Raw genomic sequence first — 21,450 nt, forward strand, 5'->3', positions numbered from 1 at the left:
CAATGTGAATGCATTTAAAATTGTAATATTTGCACGTCTGTTAACGAGCCAGGACATGACGAATCACATGTAACATGTCTGTATGTTACTTTGTCCATCATGATCACTAATTTAAGAGCAACGCTCTTGTCGGTGTAGCATTCTCCATGCTACTTTTTAGGGAAAAATAGGGCAGTGGTTTTCCTCTTGCCTTCCGCCCAAATATTAAAAGAAAAAAATTTGGCCTTTGTCCATAAATGAGAGATTTCTGATTCTAGATAACTAAAAGTGAGTACGCCATATAGCCGAATAACTCTCATAATATTCAAACGTGTGCTTGCAACTCATATCAATGCACTAGTTTCAATTTGCATAGCTAGTAAATCGAGTGGAACATGGAAATACTCTGCATTGCCAGTATCAATACCACACTAGTACATATCCCCTATGTCATAGAGTATATATGTTACCGGCCAAACCCGATTTTAGGCCAAACTAGTTTTGCCTAGGCTAAACTAGTTCATCCTATGTGCGATCGGATAAACCGGTACAGACTAGGCCAAACTGGTCTGTCCTAAGGGTGATAGGAGAAACTAGTTTATCCTAGGAGGAACTAGTTGAGCCTAATAAAAATAAGTTCACTTCAGGATAAACTAGTCTGGCCTAGTCTATACTAATATTTCCTAGTCAGAAATGTTTAAAGTCGGCGCCGTATTTACCTGGACTAGAATGACAGTTATGTTTTAAGCTAAAGTAGTCTTTACGAACGAGACACAAAGTGTATTATGCGTTGTGTTCATTGTCGAGCCATACTTATGGCAAAATAAGCTTTGATTGTTCGGTAGTAAAGTCGTTGTCGTCGAGGATGACCTTAGACAAGTTATCGAAGATGATTCGGAATGTAACCAGAGTGAAGATGGCGATGGCGGCGTTATGGAAATTGACACACAAAACATTAAAGATGCTAGAAGAAGTGCGGCAGAAAATCTTGAAAAGCAAGCAAAAAGAATGAAAGCTTCTTCTGACAAATCCCATCCACCTGCCAACATAGGAGACAATGTAACTATACCAATTCCAGACGTAGACAAAGGCAGAGGTGATCTCAGAAATATAATTGGGGTTATTCTTCAGAGAAACGATGAGGGCTTTTACAAAATTGGCACCAAACATGGTGTATTGCAAAAATTTTATAACTAGTATTTCTGGTATTTTATTATTCCCTGTTAGCATAAGATAGGCTAAGCTAACTAGCTTTCTTGACGTGTACCCATTCATAGAAGGCCCAACCAGTTTCTCCTAGGCCAGACTAGTTTATCCTGAAGTGAACTTATTTTTATTAGGCTCAACTAGTTCCTCCTAGGATAAACTAGTTCCTCCTATCACCCTTAGGACAGACCAGTTTGGCCTAGTCTGTACCGGTTTATCCGATCGCATATAGAATGAACTAGTTTAGCCTAGGCAAAACTAGTTTGGCCTAAAATCGGGTTTGGCCGGTAACATATATAACTAGCATAGAGTAGATAGTAGCGGACACATTACACGGATTGCAACCTCTTTGCCAAACTTAGAATTGCAAAGTGCGAGTGACTGAAACCACTCTCGAATGCCGTTTGGTTCTGTGAAAAACGTATCGAGTACTTTTGTTCAATATAAACAAGAGCGACTACAGGCTATTTGTTAAAACAAGTATTGTAACAATCCTCTTTCTTGAAAAATAAATAAATGGAAATGAGAATTCACCCGTGTGGTTTATACTTTATGTTTTGTTCAGTTACACTAGACTAGTAAGGTATGTCTCGAGTAGTTTATAGAATGCATATTAATAAAGAAGTTATAGCTATTATTAGTTTTTGATTAACTTGTCTTTGAGAATATTATATACAGGGTGTTAGTGACATCGTACCGAATACTCAGGGGCATGATTTAAAACCATGATTCTGAGTTAATGTATTTAAGTTTTTTTCTAATTATTTTCAATTCTATATGATGAGCTGAATCACCCCTCTCAGTATTCGTTACGATGTCACTTACACCCCATATAAGTACGTACGGGTGGCCATACAAGTACGTATAGTTGTTAGTGACACCGTAACGAATACCGAGTGGGATGATTCTTAATTGATATCAAGTGGAGTTTCTTTTGGAAAAATCATGAAAATTTTAGTGTTTTTTTAAATTATTTTTCAGCTTCATACTTTTTTCGACGAAAAAATCCACTTGATATCAACTCAGAATCATGGTCTGAATCATCCCTCAAAGTTTTCGTTACGATATCACTAACACCCTGTATAATATCGTAGGATTTATAACAATCTAACTCAATTAGCGTTACTGACAATAAGCGCAGCAATTTAAATAGGAACAGAGAGTCTTACGAAGGTGATTTCTCACAAAGGCTCCCTTTGACAAAGTTCCGCTTTCCCTCTAATTTCAATTTGCAGATGGCATGATGACGGTGGCAATTCAAATACATATTTCTGTGTCTAATTATGTCTGTCGTTTCGTTTGTTTTCCCTGAGGGTAGTTCATCAAAGTCGGAGAAGCGACGTCAGCGCCAACTAATTTGATCTAAAGTTGGCGGCTTCGCGGGCAACTTATTTGCCATAGTAGTTACGATCCTTAACACAATGTACATAATATTGTCTTCCATCGTCTCCAACTTCGGTAATAAGACTGGATATGTCCTGGAACTAGTGCAATGTATACTTATGATGTATTCAGGGCGCCAGCGAGTCAACCGCCGTGGCGCAAACTTGTTTCAAACTTCGATTATATTGAGCTTAAGCGCGCTCTACCTTGAAATATGAGGATACCTTTTGAATGGCCGCATTCCGTCTTGATGGCTGACGGTGATATTGAAGCCCACCTTTAATCATGGCCTTCTTGAATTGAAGTCGTCAGGCGTAACAACGATTATTAATCGAAAAGGTGGTTAAGTGGCATTTTGTATTTATTTATTTATTTATTTATTTAAAAAAGTACAACCACATCACACATATTGAGCTTATTCCATAACTTAACTAGGTATTCTGACTGATATGTGTAACAATAACGGTGTACATAGCACTCACAATGTATAAACTAATTTACATAAACTAATATAATTATAAACTAATTAGCAGAAAGGTTATTAAACTTAATGAAACTAAACTAAATCAAAACATACAACTTTGGTGGTAGACTTAAAATCTTAACTCAAAAAGTGTCGAATAATTTTAGACCTGAAACTGTGTAACTTGTCATGAAATATGTCCACATCAATTCCAGCATTAATATGATTATACTCCTTAAGCATCCTGACAGTTGGTGACTGTTGGCCCAAATTTGTTCTACAAAAGGGCGTGTAAAATAACCTACTAATTTTATTCCGGGGATATCTTGAGGGAACAGAAAGGGAGGAACACTCCGGAAGACCACCGCACTGTATATGACCATTAAGAATTTTATGCAAGAAACATAGATCAAGTAGACGTCTACGATCGTATAAGGAAATCATACCAAACTTCTTAAGACGGTTTGGATAGGGTTGTCTGTGAGAAAAATTAGTGGTGCAAAATGCTAAGTGTCTGGTAAAGGCTCTTTGCACACTCTCAACGCGTTGGGAAGGTGCCATATATATAGGGTTCCAACTAACACTAGCATACTCGAGATGGCTGCGGACTAATGAATTATAAAGAAGTATTTTGGTTTTTGGATTTTTAAAGTCCTTGGTATTTCTTTTCAAGAAACCCAGCATCCGAGCGCCTTTCTTAGCTGAGGTCTCAATATGCGGATTGAAGCTGAGCTTCTTGTCAAGAATGACCTGTAGGGCTATATAAAGGCGTTCGGGGCATTGTGCCAGAATATTCCATGTAGATTGACGAATCCATTACCACGACAGCATGTGATGATAGAAGAATCATAGTAGTGAACTCACCTTCTTCGGCTTGCCGTTCTTCCGGAGCAGCTTGGCGCAGCAGAGGCCGCGCGTGTCGGCTGGCGGCGCGGGCGGCCGGCGCGGCCAGCACAGCCGCCGCGGGCTCGGGCTCGCCGCGCCCCGCACCTCCTCCTTGTCCTCACACATCCCCCGCCCCCGCCTCACGACCACCCCACGACTACCCACGAAAAATCACAACCTCAAGATACCGATGCTTTATGAGAACCTCCGGCATTGTTTTCGCCTATAAAACTACGAACACCCGTCGATAACGCTATCTCCCTCTAATATATTACAGTAAATAGTGGCGATTTGGCCAGCCGTTTCCCTTCCCTATTTTAAGAGGTTCTAAAAATAAACTCATCTGCTTAAGCGTGTAAGTTCGACTTTTTGTACTATTTTTACTTTGAAATTAAAGTTGAGAAGCTGTATTTCTACACTTAGCCCTCGCAACGTCCGATTTAGCATCTGAAACAAGATTAGAAATAAATTCACGTTATAATTTTACTTGTATTTTGTATGTGAAGCAAACAAGTGAGCGAAACGTGTGCGGAATGTTTGACTTGTAAAGAAAACAGGGGATTTGCGTGTGCAGATATTTATTCTGGCTTTGAATCTGAAGTCACATGGAGTACTGATTTAACTTCACTCATCTACTGTGAAATGTTTGCGTGTAACCCTTTCTGTATGAGAAGCATTAAATGCTATTTAGGTCGCTGTACTTGAGAGGAAGCTCATACCGACTTTACCCAGGTGAGGCGCGAGGTCTTTGAAAATCAAAGCTCTTGGAAGTTGGACGATTCTTTGTTGGAGCTCTCAAAATGAACTTTGTCTAATTTCCATGTAATTTGTGTTCGCAGGGATTTAGCAAAGTGTCACCAAGTAAAAATGTTGGTGTGCGGTGCTTGTACCTACATATAGGTAGCGTAGGTTCCGTCGGTATTTTAAGTAAGAATTGTTTTAAATTAACATAACATAGCGCACGATTATATCCTAATTAGGGATTCATCTTCGACTAGGTGAATCCATCGCAAGATGAACTAAGTACCCACACCTCACCGAGCATTCTGTTAGACCAATAAAATAGATGGTAAACCGTATCGCCGTTGTTTTAAATTTAAAAAAAAAACTTTATTACACAAATACAGAAAATAAAAACTTGCACTTAACATAAAGTACATCACATACATACACACACATTGATGATTTTATCTATACGAAATATAAGATAAGTACCTTCTGTGCACGAAAACCTTTATTTTAACTTAATTTTGTAAAATCAGGGTACTTGAAATAGGGGAGCAAAATCTTAATCATTCCTTAAGAATTTTCAAAGTTTGATTGGCTAATAAATAAGATTATGTTCATTATTTTGTTACAATTTTGCAGCGGATCCCTAAAACGTGAGGTTGTCTCTGATGAATATTAACCGAACACTAATGAATGCGCCAACTTAGTCGACATAATTACTAGAGCTCATTGAATACTTCTTACTTCGCAACTTGGCTGGTTAAAATTCCGGACAGGCCGTTACTAAGCGAATTTTATGTATTATTACTCGTTAAGGATTTATTAAGTTGGTTATATTTTTGTGAATATATTGATGACAATTCATCACAAAAATATATCTAAAAAAAAATATTAAAAAAAAAGTTGGGTCCACACTCAGAATCAGAATCATTTATTCAACGTAATTATCATGGATAAACTTGTTGAAGGTCAATGTAACATTTTTGAATTTACGTCATTTCGCAAGGTGTTATGGCTGAGGAGAAGAAATGACAAGAAACTGCAACAGCAACACATCTTTTAAATCAATGAGGGTACATTACAAGTTATTTAATAACTAGAGGAACACATTCAATACCAGACATTTTTATCATTTAGGTAATCATTAATCTTATAATAGGCTTTTTTACATAAAGTAAGCTTCACGTGAGCTTTAAATTTATTCTCTGACAAATTTAAAATATTATCTGGTATTTTATTGTAAAAACGTATACATAACCCCAAAAAAGATGAATTTAATTTACTAATGTAATTCCTAATGTAATTCTAAACACACTTGGAACTCAGACGTCCCCATTAAAAATAATGATGGTATCAAATATTATACAATATATTTCATTAGAAATTACATGTTATTATATCACCGAACACTTTATAAAGCTTTGACAATTTAGATCAAAAGATAAAGTTTTGGTGCTACGCCGTAGCAAGTTGCTACGATCGCTGCGCATTTTATAAAATCATCGAATTCAATCCCATTGCCTATCTGAAAGGGAAGGACAGGTTGATATAACTTCTCGGCCGGTGAGAAATCTTATTAAAGAGTGCTTAAACATTCCCCTTATTTTATTCAGTCAGAAATGAATGTAAAAGGTGTCAGGAGGCAGATGTTACCTCGCCGCATAGTTCAGTTCACATCGCGTTTTGGATTCATTCCAACAGCTAATATCCCATTCTGTTTGTCTTTGGAGGCAATAAAATGACTTTTATGCAAATCATGCGAATTCTATACATTTTTGATGAGCTACCGCGACGCATCCGCGCAGTTTAATTAATATATTTTTCCATCAAAAGTTTGTCTCCCAGATTATTTTTCTTAGCGACTGAAGTCACTTTAAATATTAATTATGGAACGGATTTTTGTAATAGATATACAACCGATTACATAGACAACTTCGAATAAATAACAAGTTTGATAGCTCATCGATTCCTGGGGGGATTGATTTTATTTAAATTCACGAAAGCGTTTGGATATACTTATAACGATAAAAGTCTACAAAAAGTGAAGCAAATTAATTTATCCCGCTTTTTCTCGCAGGTATGGAAAGGCACACAACACAATTAATGGCTCAATAAGGTAGGTAGCTGTATTTAAAGGTTTCCGCTGAACACACGTGGCTGCACAAACGAGCCACTCAGGATAAAAGAACTCACAATTCACCCTCATTAATGAACACAAATAGCGCTCGAGAGCCGGCAGCCGTCTGCGCAGAGGCCCAGACCAAGTTTGTTGACGTGCAGTGAAGCCACGCTTTTTATTTCTCCCTTTCACAAGCGTCTCGGCGTCAACGTACAGCCGCTTTTTATTATAAAATCAAGAGCTTTCAGACTAAAGCGATATACTTGTCGGCGCTTCAACAACATGAAATACCAGACGTGAGAGGAAAAATTAACTCCACATTGTTTGTGAATAGACGTAGACTGCTTTCACACGCTCCGTGAACAAGCAAAAAAAAAACTAAACAGCTTATAAGGCAGCTACAAAAGCGAGTAAAGTACTTAGTGATAGCGAAGTATTCGACTTGAATTTATTTGAAAGTCAATTGAGTTTCTTCGTTTCTATTCTGTGTAGAGCGCACTTGATGAAGTGAATTTTTCCATAAAATGAGATTTGAATTTTTAAAACGAGATTTATTTTACATGTAAGACGGATAATTTCACTTATTAGAATATTATAAAGCTGCATATTATTTACTTAAATGATTCTTTATCAAGTAATATAAACACATACGTAAATACTTACGGAACAAAAAAACAGAACTGAAAAACATTGAAGGCATATAAACATTGTATTCATTGTAATCTTACCAAATAAGTTCAGCTAGGCAGGAACGAGCACGCATTTGGAAATCTAAACTCAGTTTTTTAAAGTCTAATCTTAGCGACGGTTTCGGTAAAGTTGGTGAAAAGTTTTCACTAGCGTGCGGGCACGACACGACGTTACCGCGAGAGAGCCGCAATCGCTCTGAGCGGCGGCCGCTCGCGCCTGGCTTATATCCCGTGTTTCCCGCCTAAAATACACCCCCCATCCCCTTAAGCTTTCCCAGTCCTCCACTTACAAACATTGAATTTGGACAGATCCAAAACAGACCGATTTATAAATGCGTGACGTTGAGAAAAGTCTGCGATGCAAACAAATGATGCGTTGTCGGCAAATTGAAGTGGAAAACGGTACACGTTATCACTTGTAATTTGGGAGGAAAAGTTGTGAGTAAGAAAACGTATTTTTTCCGCATCATAGATTTGTAATGAGTGTATTCAAAGATATCGCTTATACCTATCCTCTTTTATCATATCGGACGGAACCCTGCCATATCATAACGTAAAATAAAATTTCACTAAAGAACCATAATCATAAAATCGTTTCTATGATAAGGGATACTTATATAATTGTATCCTTTCTATTAGACAACATGTAACATAAGATAAGGTCACGACTATCTGAATGGGGTAGGTAGAGGTAAATCCGTACCAAGATGAAGTAAGTAGTAGTAGTAAGTGTAAGTAGAAAGGTTGCCTGGAAGAGATTGCTACCTTAGCAACAAGGCCACTTGTTGTAGTAGTACACGAACTGTTTATAATAATTGTCTATTTTTAATGTTTTTAAATAAAGAGCTTTTGTATTGTATTGTATTTATTGTACGCACACCTAACCGATCTTTCTGTTAGACCAATGTGAACAAATAAATGTGTCAATGTGTTTTAATCTAAGCAAGGATGTAACTTATATGTTATCATCGATATTATCATAAACGGTATCCGTATCTTCTAAAGGATTTATGACGTCATCGTCTACCAACATAAATATTCCATACGTTCATCTTATTAGTAGGTAAGTAAGCCTCTTATTATCTTTTATAGCAGAGGGAAGGACACGGCCTTTTGCTGACAAACTAGCAGCAATATCAGAGGCCAAAGCTTTGTAAAGAGCACTATAAGAAAAGGGTTCTCGTTGGCTCGCCGGTGCAAAACACTCGACCTTTATTGCGGATTCCTATCCACACCGAATACCGGTTGTCTTCTACGGATTATGATTCGAAACGTGAGCTTAAGCATAAAATATATATATAGAACGGCAACTCTCCGCTCCCCACCAGTGTCTGAGCTAGGTTTACCTCACACCCCCTCGGACACAGTTAAATCTTCAAACGTATGGCGTCAGACGTCACACACACAGATGCGCTACTAGTATGATAATGATGAGAAGCGCTCACGGTCCCGGGTTCGAATCCCGGTGGGGACAAATCACAAAAATCACTTTGTAATCCCTAGTTTGGCTAGGACATTACAGGCTAATCACCAGATTGTCTAAAAAGTAAGATGATCCGTGCTTCGGAAGGCACGTTAAGCCGTTGGTCCCAGTTACAACTTACTGATGTAAGTACGTAGTCGTTGCATGAGTCATGTCAGGGGCCTATGGCGGCTCAGTAATGACCCTGACACCAGGGTTGATGGGGTCGGTAATCCACCTCATAATCCACACGATAGAAGAAGTACGATAATGTCAATGTGTGGTGTCTGTGTATAACGAAGTTGTTTGTATTAAGTGTCCGGGGTGTGGCTTAAGTTAAGGCTTCTACTGATTTCTATTAGAATCATCAAATACTCATTGATCTCTAGACGTTAGCTCAATGATGTGACAAAAATGCTGTATAAAACAGGTAAAGTTAGACCCTTTAAAAAAAAGGTAGCATTTTTCCATGAGTACCTAATAAACCATCATCATCATCAGCCCATTAACGTCCCCACTGCTGGGGTACGGGCCTTCCCTATGGATGGACAGGGAGAACGGGCCTTAAACCATCACGCGGGCCCAGTGCGGATTGATGGTTATTAACGACTGCTAATGCAGCTGGGACCAACGGCTTAACGTGCCATCCGAAGCACGGAGGAGCTCGAGATGAAAACTTCTTTTTTTGTGGTCACTCATTCTAATAAACCAGATGATGATGACCTAATAAACCACAAACATACACAGAATTAGGGTCGTACCTCACTAGGATACCATGGTAAGGCCACTAGCGGGAAATTATTCGGGATTCGCTTGCCTGTGAGAAATTGCTTACCCAACAAGGTGAGACACCCTGTATACAACTGCATACTTGTCTACTTATATTTCGCAATCGTTGGCGCCACAATGGTGTCCTAGTGAGATAGGCCTCCAATACAGTAAGGCTAGAAAAATATAAAGTAGCTAATAATTCAATTTTAAATTATTTCCAGAAAATATCTCCCTAGCGTTAACTCGTTTTAACTACCAAACCTAACCTCGCTTAACCTGAAGATTTGACATGTCCGGTGTTTTACAGAAGCGGCTACCTGTGTGACCTTCCAGCCCTCAAAGGGAAAACCAGCGCAATACAGGTTAGGACACATACCTCCGAAACGCATTTCTCGGGTATGTAGGATTCCTTATGATGTTTTCCTTCGTCGCTGAGCAGGTGATAATCATTTATGATCCAAACATGAATTCGAAAAATGATTTCGAATATCATAGGTTTAGGCCCGTGCTAGAATCGAACCTGCCACCTTACAGTGATCGAGTCAAGCGTTCTTCCAAATGGGCTTCCAGCGTTCAGCGTTCGGTTCGGAGAAGTGTAGCAAAATCAAAGCTATAAGTAAATTAATGTCAAAGGGAAAACTCCTAAATAAATAAAAAACAACAAGAAACAAACATCAGAAATTCAAAAGGCTATAATGGAACGTCTTTTATTTTACAACTTTCTTGAAAGTTGCTCGGCGGCTTGAGGAAAAGGGCACGAAATTGGAACCTTATGAAGACTGATCGTTTTGGAAATAAAAAAATATATAATGCCATTTAAGGCTTTAAAAATGTCTGGTGCTAAAACGTGACAAAAACGCATACTAAGGTCGCCGGTTCAATCCTCCTGTTTCAAATTGAAATACCGAGATTTAAAAATTCTGAACTCTACGTGATCTAGAAGCTTACCAAGTGCTTCTACAGAATTATGGCTGTCAGTGAAAGATACATCACCAGCCGCAGTTGAGAGGAGGAACCTGGTGGTGGATTTCAATTTGGGAGACCCTTGGTTTAGAACTGCATTGCCATCCTACCCAGGAACAATCTCACAAAGTGATATTTTGTCCTGTTACTCCTCGGGAATCGAACCTAGGGCTTCAACCACCATATAATTCGAAGGTATAGGTTACCTGACTGATCAAGCGAAACGATGTTAAGCTTATGTTAGTAGGGACTGTTTTCCGCGTTTAGATTCGAAGATGGCTCATTATGCGTGCTATTATTAACTACGTAAGCCAACCTAACTCCTTCCAGAAGCTCAGAAGCCTCCTGGGGTATTCACAGACTTCGCGGATCGACCCTATTCCTTTGAGGATTTGTACCCGTTGTGCTGACACTCCCGTGCATTCTGGATTGCATGGGAGGCAGTTTCTTCTGCTGCACAGCCTCTACAGAGTGGGCTGTCTGTTATTCTTAAATTGAGTAGATGTTTATTGAGTGGGCAGTGACCCGTGATGCTGCCCACTACTATTCTGAGGTCTAAGCGAAGCAGGCGACGAGTAAAGCTCTTAGATATCATTTGACGATCTTCTTCTATCGTGTGGGTTGTGAGGTGAGTTACCAACCACATCAACCCTGGTGTCAGGGTTATTATTAAGCCACTAAAGGCCCCTGATATGGCTCATGTAACGACTACTTACTTACATCAGTAAGTAGTAACCGGGACCAACGGCTTAACGTGCCTTCCGAAGCACGGATCATCTTACTTTTTGGACAATCAGGTGATCAGCCTGTAATATTCTAACCAAACTAGGGATCACAAAGTGATTTTTGTGATATCACCACCGGGAAACGAACCCGGGACCTTCGGATGGTGAGCCCAACGCTCAACCACTGGACCACGGAGGCCGTTTTGACGATGTTAAGGTATAATGCTTTGACATGCGAAGAAATAGGACCGCTGGACCTAATGACGTAACGTGATTATAAGAACTACGGAAACTGACAAGGGCATTGTTACACGTGTAACTTAATACTGTTACATTGAACTGTACCTTAACGTGATAAACAACCTCTTACAACGATATCGGATTTCATTAATTGTATAATGACGCGAAGGCAGATAGGATATTGTTTGATGGTTTAATATCATCGAAGGATATACCTGTCATTTTCGTATCCGCTGAGAAAGAATGGGACGGGTAATCGACAGCCATATTTATGGAACACACGACAATTTTAGGCAGAAATTAAAACCCTTCCCAAATTTTATATTGGTCAATAACCCAACAGAATTAAGTTAACAGCACACGTCAAACGGGTTGCATATGAGCGAGATGCCTATTTTATTCACCCGGGCTTTTTAATTAATTTTAAAATTAACAGTAGTCAATCATCCGTCCCTTTCCTTTTTGGCGGATAAGAAAATGACAGGTATACCTAACTTAAAATAAAATTAGGATGTGTCTGCAGGAATCCGGGCCGAACATTGTTTATTATTATTACGAAAGATTAACGAAAGGGTTGTTAGATGTCTGTTGTAAGTATATAGTTAATATACCACTTGCTACCTTGCCCTGATTTCACCTTCGTGATTTAGGTAAAGGTATATGGAACATACCTACTCCACCACAATAGCAGATAATTATCATCGCAGTCAGACACAGTAATGACAGATAATACAATATACCCTTATGAAGACAAAATAAAGTTCACTCTGTACCACTCTAGCTTATGTCGTAGAAGCCGTTACTAACCCGCCTTTTTACTATTTGAGTAGGTGTACTAAACCACGCGAAAGCGCGAATAAAATCTAAGTCTATGGGTTTGCCTTATCATAATAATGCTGGCTACACACAGACCTGGGAGAGCGGGCGGGGCGCGGGATTCTGTATAAAACATACATGAACTCACGCCTATTTCCCGCCGGGGTAAGTAGAGACTTTGGAATTCCATTTGTCTCGCTTGCTTCCTCTAATTTTAGCAGGTTTAGAGTAGATCCTATTGATAATTAAAACACATAATAACGGGTTCTTACCCGACACTGTCGATATTTCGACACTGTCATGGCACTTGCAACAGTGTCAAAATATCGGGAGTCTCATATCTCCATTTAAACGCGGTAAGAACCCGTTATTATGTGTTTTAATTATGATAATAACCGCGTAAACTTAAAACAATGTATAGATCCTATTGAGCCTTTTCAAAGGACATCTCCAATGGTCTGTCTTCCTCTGCCAGCCCTATCACCAACCTTCGCTTTATATACCACTTTCGTAATCGTATTATCCTTCATCCACTCTACGTGTCCCAGCCAACTTACATTCCCTACTCAATTTTAGTCACTATACCGTCTTTTACACCACATCTTTTACTATAATATGAAACTGTAAACAAAATGTGCTTGTTCCGCTTTCCGGCTGTACGAGTCAAGCTTTATTATGTATAGGGCGCAGAATCCAAAGGTAACCATGTTATTGTCATATAATTGGATCTACTTAGCTGCCTAATGCCACAGCCCGGACAATCTGTAAAAAAATCTTATTCTTCCCGTTTACCGCTTTACTAATATACCTAATTGTAAAATAAATCACAACAATAAGAACATAGGTAGATATCTAAATTACACACATAAATATCTAAGTAATTTATAAACAAACGCGTCTATTTTTCTTTTTGTAAATGAATTCTCTGTCACGAATCAGAAGTAGAGACAAATTGAAATAAGCTTTGCTTACCTTAAGTTCCTCACGCTTCTCGTTTCACATGATACTAATCTAAGTCCTTATCTAGCCAGACTACACTGAACACAACGAGGAACTGGTGTTTCTATTATTTAAATAAAATTGTAGTTTAGAACACGGTATAGTTTGTTTGTTTTTGCAAAATAATGTATGAAAACATGGTTGTGTCAGGGCGGGACGGTAGCGCCGTCTAGCGTGGGGTGTAGGGAACTAGTCGGCGAGGGCTTAGGGCGGGCGACCCGGCTCGGAGACTCGGAGGGTCCTCCCTCCCTCTCGCACTCTCGCGAGTGACACGAACCTCCGCCGTTTCACGGGAAAACGACGCTTTTATCAATGACATAGGAGGTATAATATTGGTACCGTGCGTAGCGTACTCTGGGAAACGAGGGTGAAAGTAAAGGAAAGAGGACTGAGTGTACGTAAAATATTGTTTTTTTTTTTTCAAAAAAGAGGTTCTCAATTCGACGCGAAGGTATATTTTTTATTAAAAAAAACTTTCATATTTTACACAATCTCGCTTATTTGGACCGTATTTGTTTAAATTTAATTTTGCTTTAATTAAGCCTTTACCCTGGTTAACGTCTACCTTGGATACACATCGTTTCCTCTGTATTTGCAAGCAGAAATTTACCGTATCGGTAAAAAGGAACTAAAGTAACGACATTTAATCAGGGTAGGTAGGTATGTATTTTTTTCTACTCTTAACTTCTACAACGTCAACAACATAATATGGATGGGCGGCACAGATGGTTCCAGGTACGTAAACGCCCTCCTTTGTCGGAACACCAGCCCCAGCCGGTATCAGGCGCCCCCAGCGAGCGCGTGGCCTTGAGAGAGCCTGATGTTTTCATCCCGCGCGTAATAAACCGTTTAGGGGACTGATGCTGAAGGATTTATTGCGGATGCTCCAGTATTAATTCGCCTGATTGTGCCCCGTGACACGAACGAACATTATTTACATAATTGAAATAAGCCTCCGCTGATTTGCCTTTAGTATAATTAGAACGGCTGTCTCATCTCGTCGCTGTCGCAGCAGTGACATTTTCAATGACATTTATTATACTCGTTCGTTGATGAAATAAAATATAATATTCAATTACTTACGTACCATTAATATTTTTGAAGAGCGACACGTTCCCTCTTTAGCAAAGGATTAATACAATTTTGAGTTAGATGGCACTGAATGATAATTATGTGACTTAATCTATTTATTTCTACCCGCACAGCCAAGCCGACAGCAGAAAGCCAGAGCTATGTCAGAACGATATAGGTGTTATGCCTTGATCCCTATCGAGATGAGCTAAGCCAATGTGAAGCCATGAGTTGTCTGATCACTCGCCTTTGTCACTTACCATGATTGACAAAATTATATGACCATATAATACTAAAGTAGTACCCTTCTTCCCCACCGCACTACCAAGCCGCACTACCAGTTGTGCCGTGGGGAATATTTATTCCCTTCTGCACTACCAGCCAGTAGTGTCGTAGTAGGTATAATATTTTAGGGATTTCATTCAATGTTGAGGGAGACTACCTTAAAAAAAAACAAGTTATTCCATACAATCACATTTTTATTACAAATAAAAACAAATAATTTATATTAAAACAAGCAGTAAACTGTTATCTAAGAGTGTCTGTGACAATCACTTTGTTTGCAAACCACGCCGTGGTGGTGGTGTGGTTTACAGATAAAATAATTACCACCACTGATTACGAGTAACACTAAAATATGTAGTTGTACTTCAATGCATAACCTAACTTGGCTAAACACTTATAATAACAGCTTATATATACTTTTAGATTCTAATGTTAACACTTTATAAATAAATAAGTTTAAATTTTGATTTCTATACTTTCTTAGTATTGTCACTTTTTAAAGATTCTATTTGTTCAGTTGAAATGCATTAAATATAGTAAATAATATATAATAAAAAAAATATCCTTCAATTTATATTTGGCTGTTATAATTTGCTATTTTTGTTGTTTATTCCTGATGTCCCAGCCCGGCTATGATGACTGCTCTCTGAAAGTCAGCCGATGAGCATAGGTTCAAGCTTGCCAGACTCGTAAAGAGCCTTAACATCAGAACCTCCACCCACGCAGTTTCCGTTGATGAATACTTGTGGAACCTGGAATTTAATACATAAAAAAAATAAAATCTGTTTTTCTGGATTTTTTATTTTTATTTTTGCATAGCGTTGTAAGGTCAAAAATATAAAACCTCTATAAGTATTATGTCTCTCAATAAATTGAAATTTTCAATAAATTCTTGTTCTGTCTGTCTGCATACTTAACACATTGACAGACCCCATACAAAATGTTTTGACTTCCTTATAAATCCCGCATATTACTTCAATTTTTACACATCCTGTTAAAAACGTAAATAATAATAAATGTATTGTAAACACTTCACCCATGGATGGGTCACGGCCATATGTAGCTAGTCTGTCGTGACCCATATGTGGATCACTGTACTGTCAATGTGTTAAACCACATTTTAGTATGCTGAATGGACACATCAAATGCAACTCCTAGATGAAAGTTGTCCAAGATAGAACACAATGGAAAATATTAAGAAGAGGCTTACTCTAGATGTATAAACCTGTATCCATATACATATACTCAGAACAAACAGATAAGACAAGCCTGCAAAAAAATTATAATAGTATTCTTTTTTATATTGTGTGGGTTGTGAGATAGATGACCACCGTCAGCAATCCTGGTTTCAGAGTGAGCCGCCATAGGCCCCTGACATGGCTCCTTAATAGATTTCTTAATATCTATTTATACAGCATTGAATTTTATTTCACAAAGCAAGCGCAACATTCTGTAACTTGATCTTTGGACAGTAGAAAATTACATATACATATATTCTCACAACTATATCCCATTGGGGTAGTCAGAGGTACATCCATCTCAAGATAAAGTAAGTACCTACACCGCACTGAACTTTCTGTCAGACCAATGTCGAGCCCACTGTGTTAGTGAAAACTGCAACTAAGATAAATTAATAATGCATTGGTGCAAATTCAGTATCGGGAATCGAACCAGCATTCCGCATCTGAGGAGCAAGCTAGTGTATCACAGGACCACAGTGACAGATACAATAAAGTGTCAAAAACAGGTGATATAGGTAAATGTCCCAGCACTACACACAGGCACATTTATAGTGTTTCAAAAGTGAAAATTATTTGAGAACATCTATTATATTGTTTGGATTACTCAATGACAAATGTGAGGTGACTAAGAGTTCAATCACTTCTAATAATAGAAGTCATATTACCTCAAACTTAAATTTGAGCCACAAAAATTTTCTACCAATAGAAATCTATTTTTGGCAGTGAATCATTTTTCTTTTAAAATCATGATATGCTTCTGCTATTTATCAATTATTTCACCTCATTCTTATCTTTTTGAACATTTTATCTCCTGCTAGAATTTAAGGCTTGAAAAAGAGAATTCCATTTGTCACTTATTCTTGTCATCTATGTATTTGACTAGTATTTTATGAAGTCTAAACACAATACAGATATGATGAACTAGAGTAAGGGGTTATCAGTTCAATACCTATAAAAGGTGTAGGTTTTTTCAAAATTTATTTATAACACTTCATAATTTACACATACTTACATAGATATTTAAACTTTGCTACACCTATCCAGGTTTTTCTGGATACCTTCTAACTGAGATAATATTCTTGTCGTCTTTATCCACTTGGGACATATATATTCAATATATATTATAAATTAAGAGGAAAATTCCCAGTGATTCATCAGTATGAGTTCTCACAATCAATAGTATATTAACTCTGATTATTGCACAATTTTGGTAACAACTAGTATTTTGGACTGGAGGATGAAGTCACTTACAGTTCTGAAGCCAGTCATCTGTGCGAGGCTGTCCTGAATGACGGCTCCATCATCCCTCTGGTCGAGCTCTATCACCTGGATGGGCTGCTTCACCTTCGTGAACACCTGGAATCACCAGCGGCAAAATTTAAAAAATAGATAACGCCATTCGCCAATATAATCTTTTGAAATATGACATAGGATTAAAGCATGATAAAATTTGGAGTAAACATATTTATTACCTATGAATTAAGCGAAAACAAAATAATTTTGAAGTTTATGTTGAGCAAAAATTATGATGAGCAATCAAAGGATTTTTCAATCACATTTATAAATAGTTAGTAACATTTTTTACTTACATCCTTGGCCAATTTGCAATACGGGCAGTAGGATTTCGAGAATACTACTACTTTTTCCTTGGAAACGGCATCTTTAATAAATTGTTTAACTTCAGTCGAACCTGCCATTTTTGCTGCACTAGAAATTTTGCTGCCAAATAAGCCCATTAATTGACGCAAGAAACGGAAAAAGAAAATAATTTGACACTGGACGGAGCACGAACTGTCACTTGACAGTTGTAGAGTTGCAACGCGATTTTCCATACGCGACGCGATACTCGATTCACTCGAATTCGAGTAACTAATTTAGCTAAAAAACTATGATTAACATAGAAATAATAATTTTAAGACTATAATTTTAAACAAAAGTTAACAAAGCAACAATACAAAATGAGTTTTAAATGATTATTCCGTGCCTATCCTATTTTGATATACAATATTAAGGTTTGTAGTACATTGTTTACTGAGGAAAGAATGTGACCAATTATCAAAGTGACGGAATCGTGCTTTGTTCCTAGTTGTAGTAAAGTGCTATAATATAAAGAAATGTCTACAAATAAAATAGGATTCATTTTCATTCTTCTTTTTATCGTTTCGATGGAATTAAATTTTTTCAGCCCATTATATTATTAATAATAAGGAGCTCGGTGGTGTAGCGGTTAACGCGCTCGGTGGTGTAGCGGTTAACGCGCTCGGTCTGCGATTGTTGAAGTAAAGCAACTTTCGCAAAGGCCAGTCATAGGATGGGTGACCACAAAAAAAAACTTTTCATCTCGAGCTCCTCCGTGCTTCGGAAGGCACGTTAAGCCGTTGTAAAGTAAGTCCCGGCTGCATTAGCAGTCGTTAATAACCATCAATCCGCACTGGGCCCACGGGATGGTTTAAGGCCCGATCTTCCTATCCATCTTGGAACTGCAGATGCTCCGAAGTCCTTGTGTGGATTAGCAGGCGTCCAAGCAGCGTCGTAGATGGCTGGCAGGTGGACGAGCTGATGCTCCGACTGAAGGCTGATGATGAACCCAACTAGTTGGGTCCGGCACATTATCATTCTTATTATTTTTATGTACTTGAAAAAATAGTAGTTGAATATATTATGATACTCGATGATAGATCGTTTTAATTTTAATATTGCTACATCTCTAGTGATTTTTTTTTGTTTTGGTTTTCCCCGAAGGGTAAGGCAAAGGGAACTATGCCCATACAGCCATGTCTTACGTATTTTTTTTCTTGATGATTAATGAAATGATGAAAGGTGATGACGATGAAACCTAAGCCCCCACCCTCGGAGTAGACTCCTACTCCGATCCCCAAACGAATTAACTCAAAAGTCCGCATAAACTTTTGAGTTATGAAGCGGCTTCCTGGCACGAAGCGAAAATAGGTAGATACACTTTGTTTATTGAATATTCCGATATAATAACACTCGCGAATGTCTTCCGACTAACTTAATGCGATCATTATCCACAAAACACCACTTCGTATTATTTAGATTATTCAATGAAGAAAGCAACTGTCCCGTTCCCGTTTCCCGCCAAAAAGCCTCTTAGTGAAATAAAGACAGCGGTACTTTTTTAAATTTTATGGCCTAGATACCAAACTTTTAAGCCAAGAGTTTTAGTGTCATTCGAAAAAGAAACAATTTCATTAGTATAGATTAACAATTTATAGTAACAACAAATTAAAATTTTTCACAAACAACTAAATTTAACAATTTTACAAGACGTTACCATAACAGCCATCAAGATAAAATATGCAACAAAACAAGGTATCGATTTTATGACCCATATATCATTAATAACTTAAACCTAGACGGAAGAGCAGTTTGCTATCTTCGACTACCCGTGGAAGGTCCATGCGGCGGTCGCACTGTAGGGTTGGTAAGTTTGATCTTGTAAACCGTTCCTGCCGCGTTTTTGAATAATTGCACCCGGAATCTGTAATAAGATAGGAACAAGTAATAGACGGCATTTCCTACTACTTGAAACCAACTGAAAATCGAATAACGTGAGAATGTCTTACGACATTAAAATACCTTCTCCTTGTACCTTCTGCTAGCATCCTTAGGAGTAGCTGCTACAATATCGCCACCCGCTTGTCCCTTCTCTGGCTCTAGTTTACCACTTGGCTTAATGCTCATCTGATTGTTCGCAGCCGTGTCTCCTCCGACATTCTCTACAGGTATATCCTGAGGGATTACATTCACCGGCGCAGTATTCAATCGCCCTTCGGAATGAGATCCCCCTTGCACTGGAGGTCTAATATTTTGTTGAGTTGCCGAATTCGATGCTTTATACTGTCGGTAAATATGTTGAAGTTGACTCCTACTGGCTGTATTACCGGCAGGTATTGTGGTCGCCAACAAAGTCTTGCTCGTCGTATTCTTTATATCGTAACCATGACGCAAATCAGTTCTAAAGCTACCATCTAAAGTTTGAGGCAGGTTTGGTGTCGCTCTATGATACGTCACAGGAAATAGTTCCACGGGTTGTCCCAAGGTGTTATAAGTATATATTGGCTGTGCGGTATAAGTCTTTGTAGTGTCAACAGGGAATATGGGCTCTTTTATCATTTGTTCTGCCACTGCACCGGTTGGGTTGACGTTTTTACCATCATTCTCTGGTATTATACCAGCTCTACCATTTGAGTCTATATTTTGTTGTATTTGTTGCTGCGGTAGTTGTTGTTGCTGCAGCTGTTGTTGTGACACTTGCTGCCGAGATACGCTCTGTTGAGGAACTTGTTGGTGAAGTAATGGCGTGCTCATTTTAGGTGCACCGGTAACAGCTCTATGAACTAGCTGTTGGTTCGGCTGATTTTGTGAACCAGGGTAAGGTTGCTGATGTTGCACCTGCCCAGGTGGCGGCATGTTCTGTTGCGCCGGAGGTGCTAGGAGCTGGTTATTTGCTGGAATTGTTTTTGATTGACCAAGTGCAGTAGCAGCTGCGTTAGCGCTGGAGATAGCAGGCTGCAACATAGCTTGGTTCTTATTCAAAAATTTGTTTACTGTATCTGCACCTTTCTTCTGCTGGTTTACAGGATTCATCTGAATTGCGATTGCCATTGGGTCGAAATTCAAATCTCCTTGTGCTACGCCTGGGAAAATCTCATTGAACTTTTTCATACTCGCTGCATGGGGACCATAATTACTTCTAGCGTTCGCCATCTGTTGTGCAGCCGGATTTGAAACTACATAGTTCTGTGGTTGAGCTCCAGGATTCTGAGGCATATTTTCAGTTACTGTGGGCCCTTGTGGTTTTGGAATAGAATTATACGTATTGTCCTGTGTGACGTATTGAGTAGGTGGATTCATCATTGTTCCGGGGTTTCCTTGGCTCGTATGGTGTCCTTGATTACCTAGATTCATCCCCATGTGACCTGCATGCCTTTGTCCCGCTGGTGGAGTTAAAGGTGTAACTCCTATTTGTCCATGGGGAGAATGTGGAGCATCTATTAACATGGAGTCATTTAGTTGTCCGCTTGCCCCCGGGGCATTCACTGGTTTTCCGCCACCACCACTCGACATCATATTAAGTATGTGGGCACCCATCCCACCCATTTGAGGAACATTAGTATCGTCAGAAACTCCCATCATCTTCTTCATCATATTGCCCATGCCATCCCCTTGCATACCACTTCCTTGCATGCCACTTCCTTGCATGCCACCACCCTGCATGGCACCACCCTGCATGGCACCGACTTGCATGGCGCTGCCTTGCATGCCATTTCCTTGTATGCCACCTCCGTACATACCCCCTCCGGGCATATTGTAAGGTGTATTGTAAGCACCAGACATCACTCCCCCGTGCATACCACTTCCAGGTACGGGAACCCCCTGCATGCCATTTGTAGGCAAGCG

The 21,450-nt window shown here is 38.9% G+C and overlaps 2 protein-coding genes across 2 annotated transcripts in view; both read right to left on the reverse strand.

Annotated features, from left to right (window-relative positions):
* LOC126373593 (uncharacterized) overlaps positions 1 to 4,042 on the reverse strand; it is a 70,320-nt gene extending 66,278 nt beyond the window's left edge. Inside the window, exon 1 of the mRNA XM_050019777.1 lies at positions 3,896 to 4,042. Coding sequence (XP_049875734.1) covers positions 3,896 to 4,042 — 147 coding nt within the window. The remainder of the gene's footprint in view (positions 1 to 3,895) is intronic.
* Positions 4,043 to 14,958: 10,916 nt separating this feature from the next.
* LOC126373599 (uncharacterized) lies at positions 14,959 to 17,820 on the reverse strand. The gene is made up of 3 exons (XM_050019786.1): positions 17,616 to 17,820; positions 17,278 to 17,382; positions 14,959 to 15,537 (listed from the first exon to the last, which is right to left on the reverse strand). The coding sequence occupies exons 1-3, from the start codon at positions 17,760 to 17,762 to the stop codon at positions 15,439 to 15,441; spliced, it is 351 nt and encodes a 116-aa protein (XP_049875743.1). The 5' UTR covers positions 17,763 to 17,820; the 3' UTR covers positions 14,959 to 15,438.
* Positions 17,821 to 21,450: the final 3,630 nt, after the last annotated feature.

Source organism: Pectinophora gossypiella, chromosome 16 (assembly GCF_024362695.1).
Source record: "Pectinophora gossypiella chromosome 16, ilPecGoss1.1, whole genome shotgun sequence".
NCBI classification, from domain to species: domain Eukaryota; kingdom Metazoa; phylum Arthropoda; class Insecta; order Lepidoptera; family Gelechiidae; genus Pectinophora; species Pectinophora gossypiella.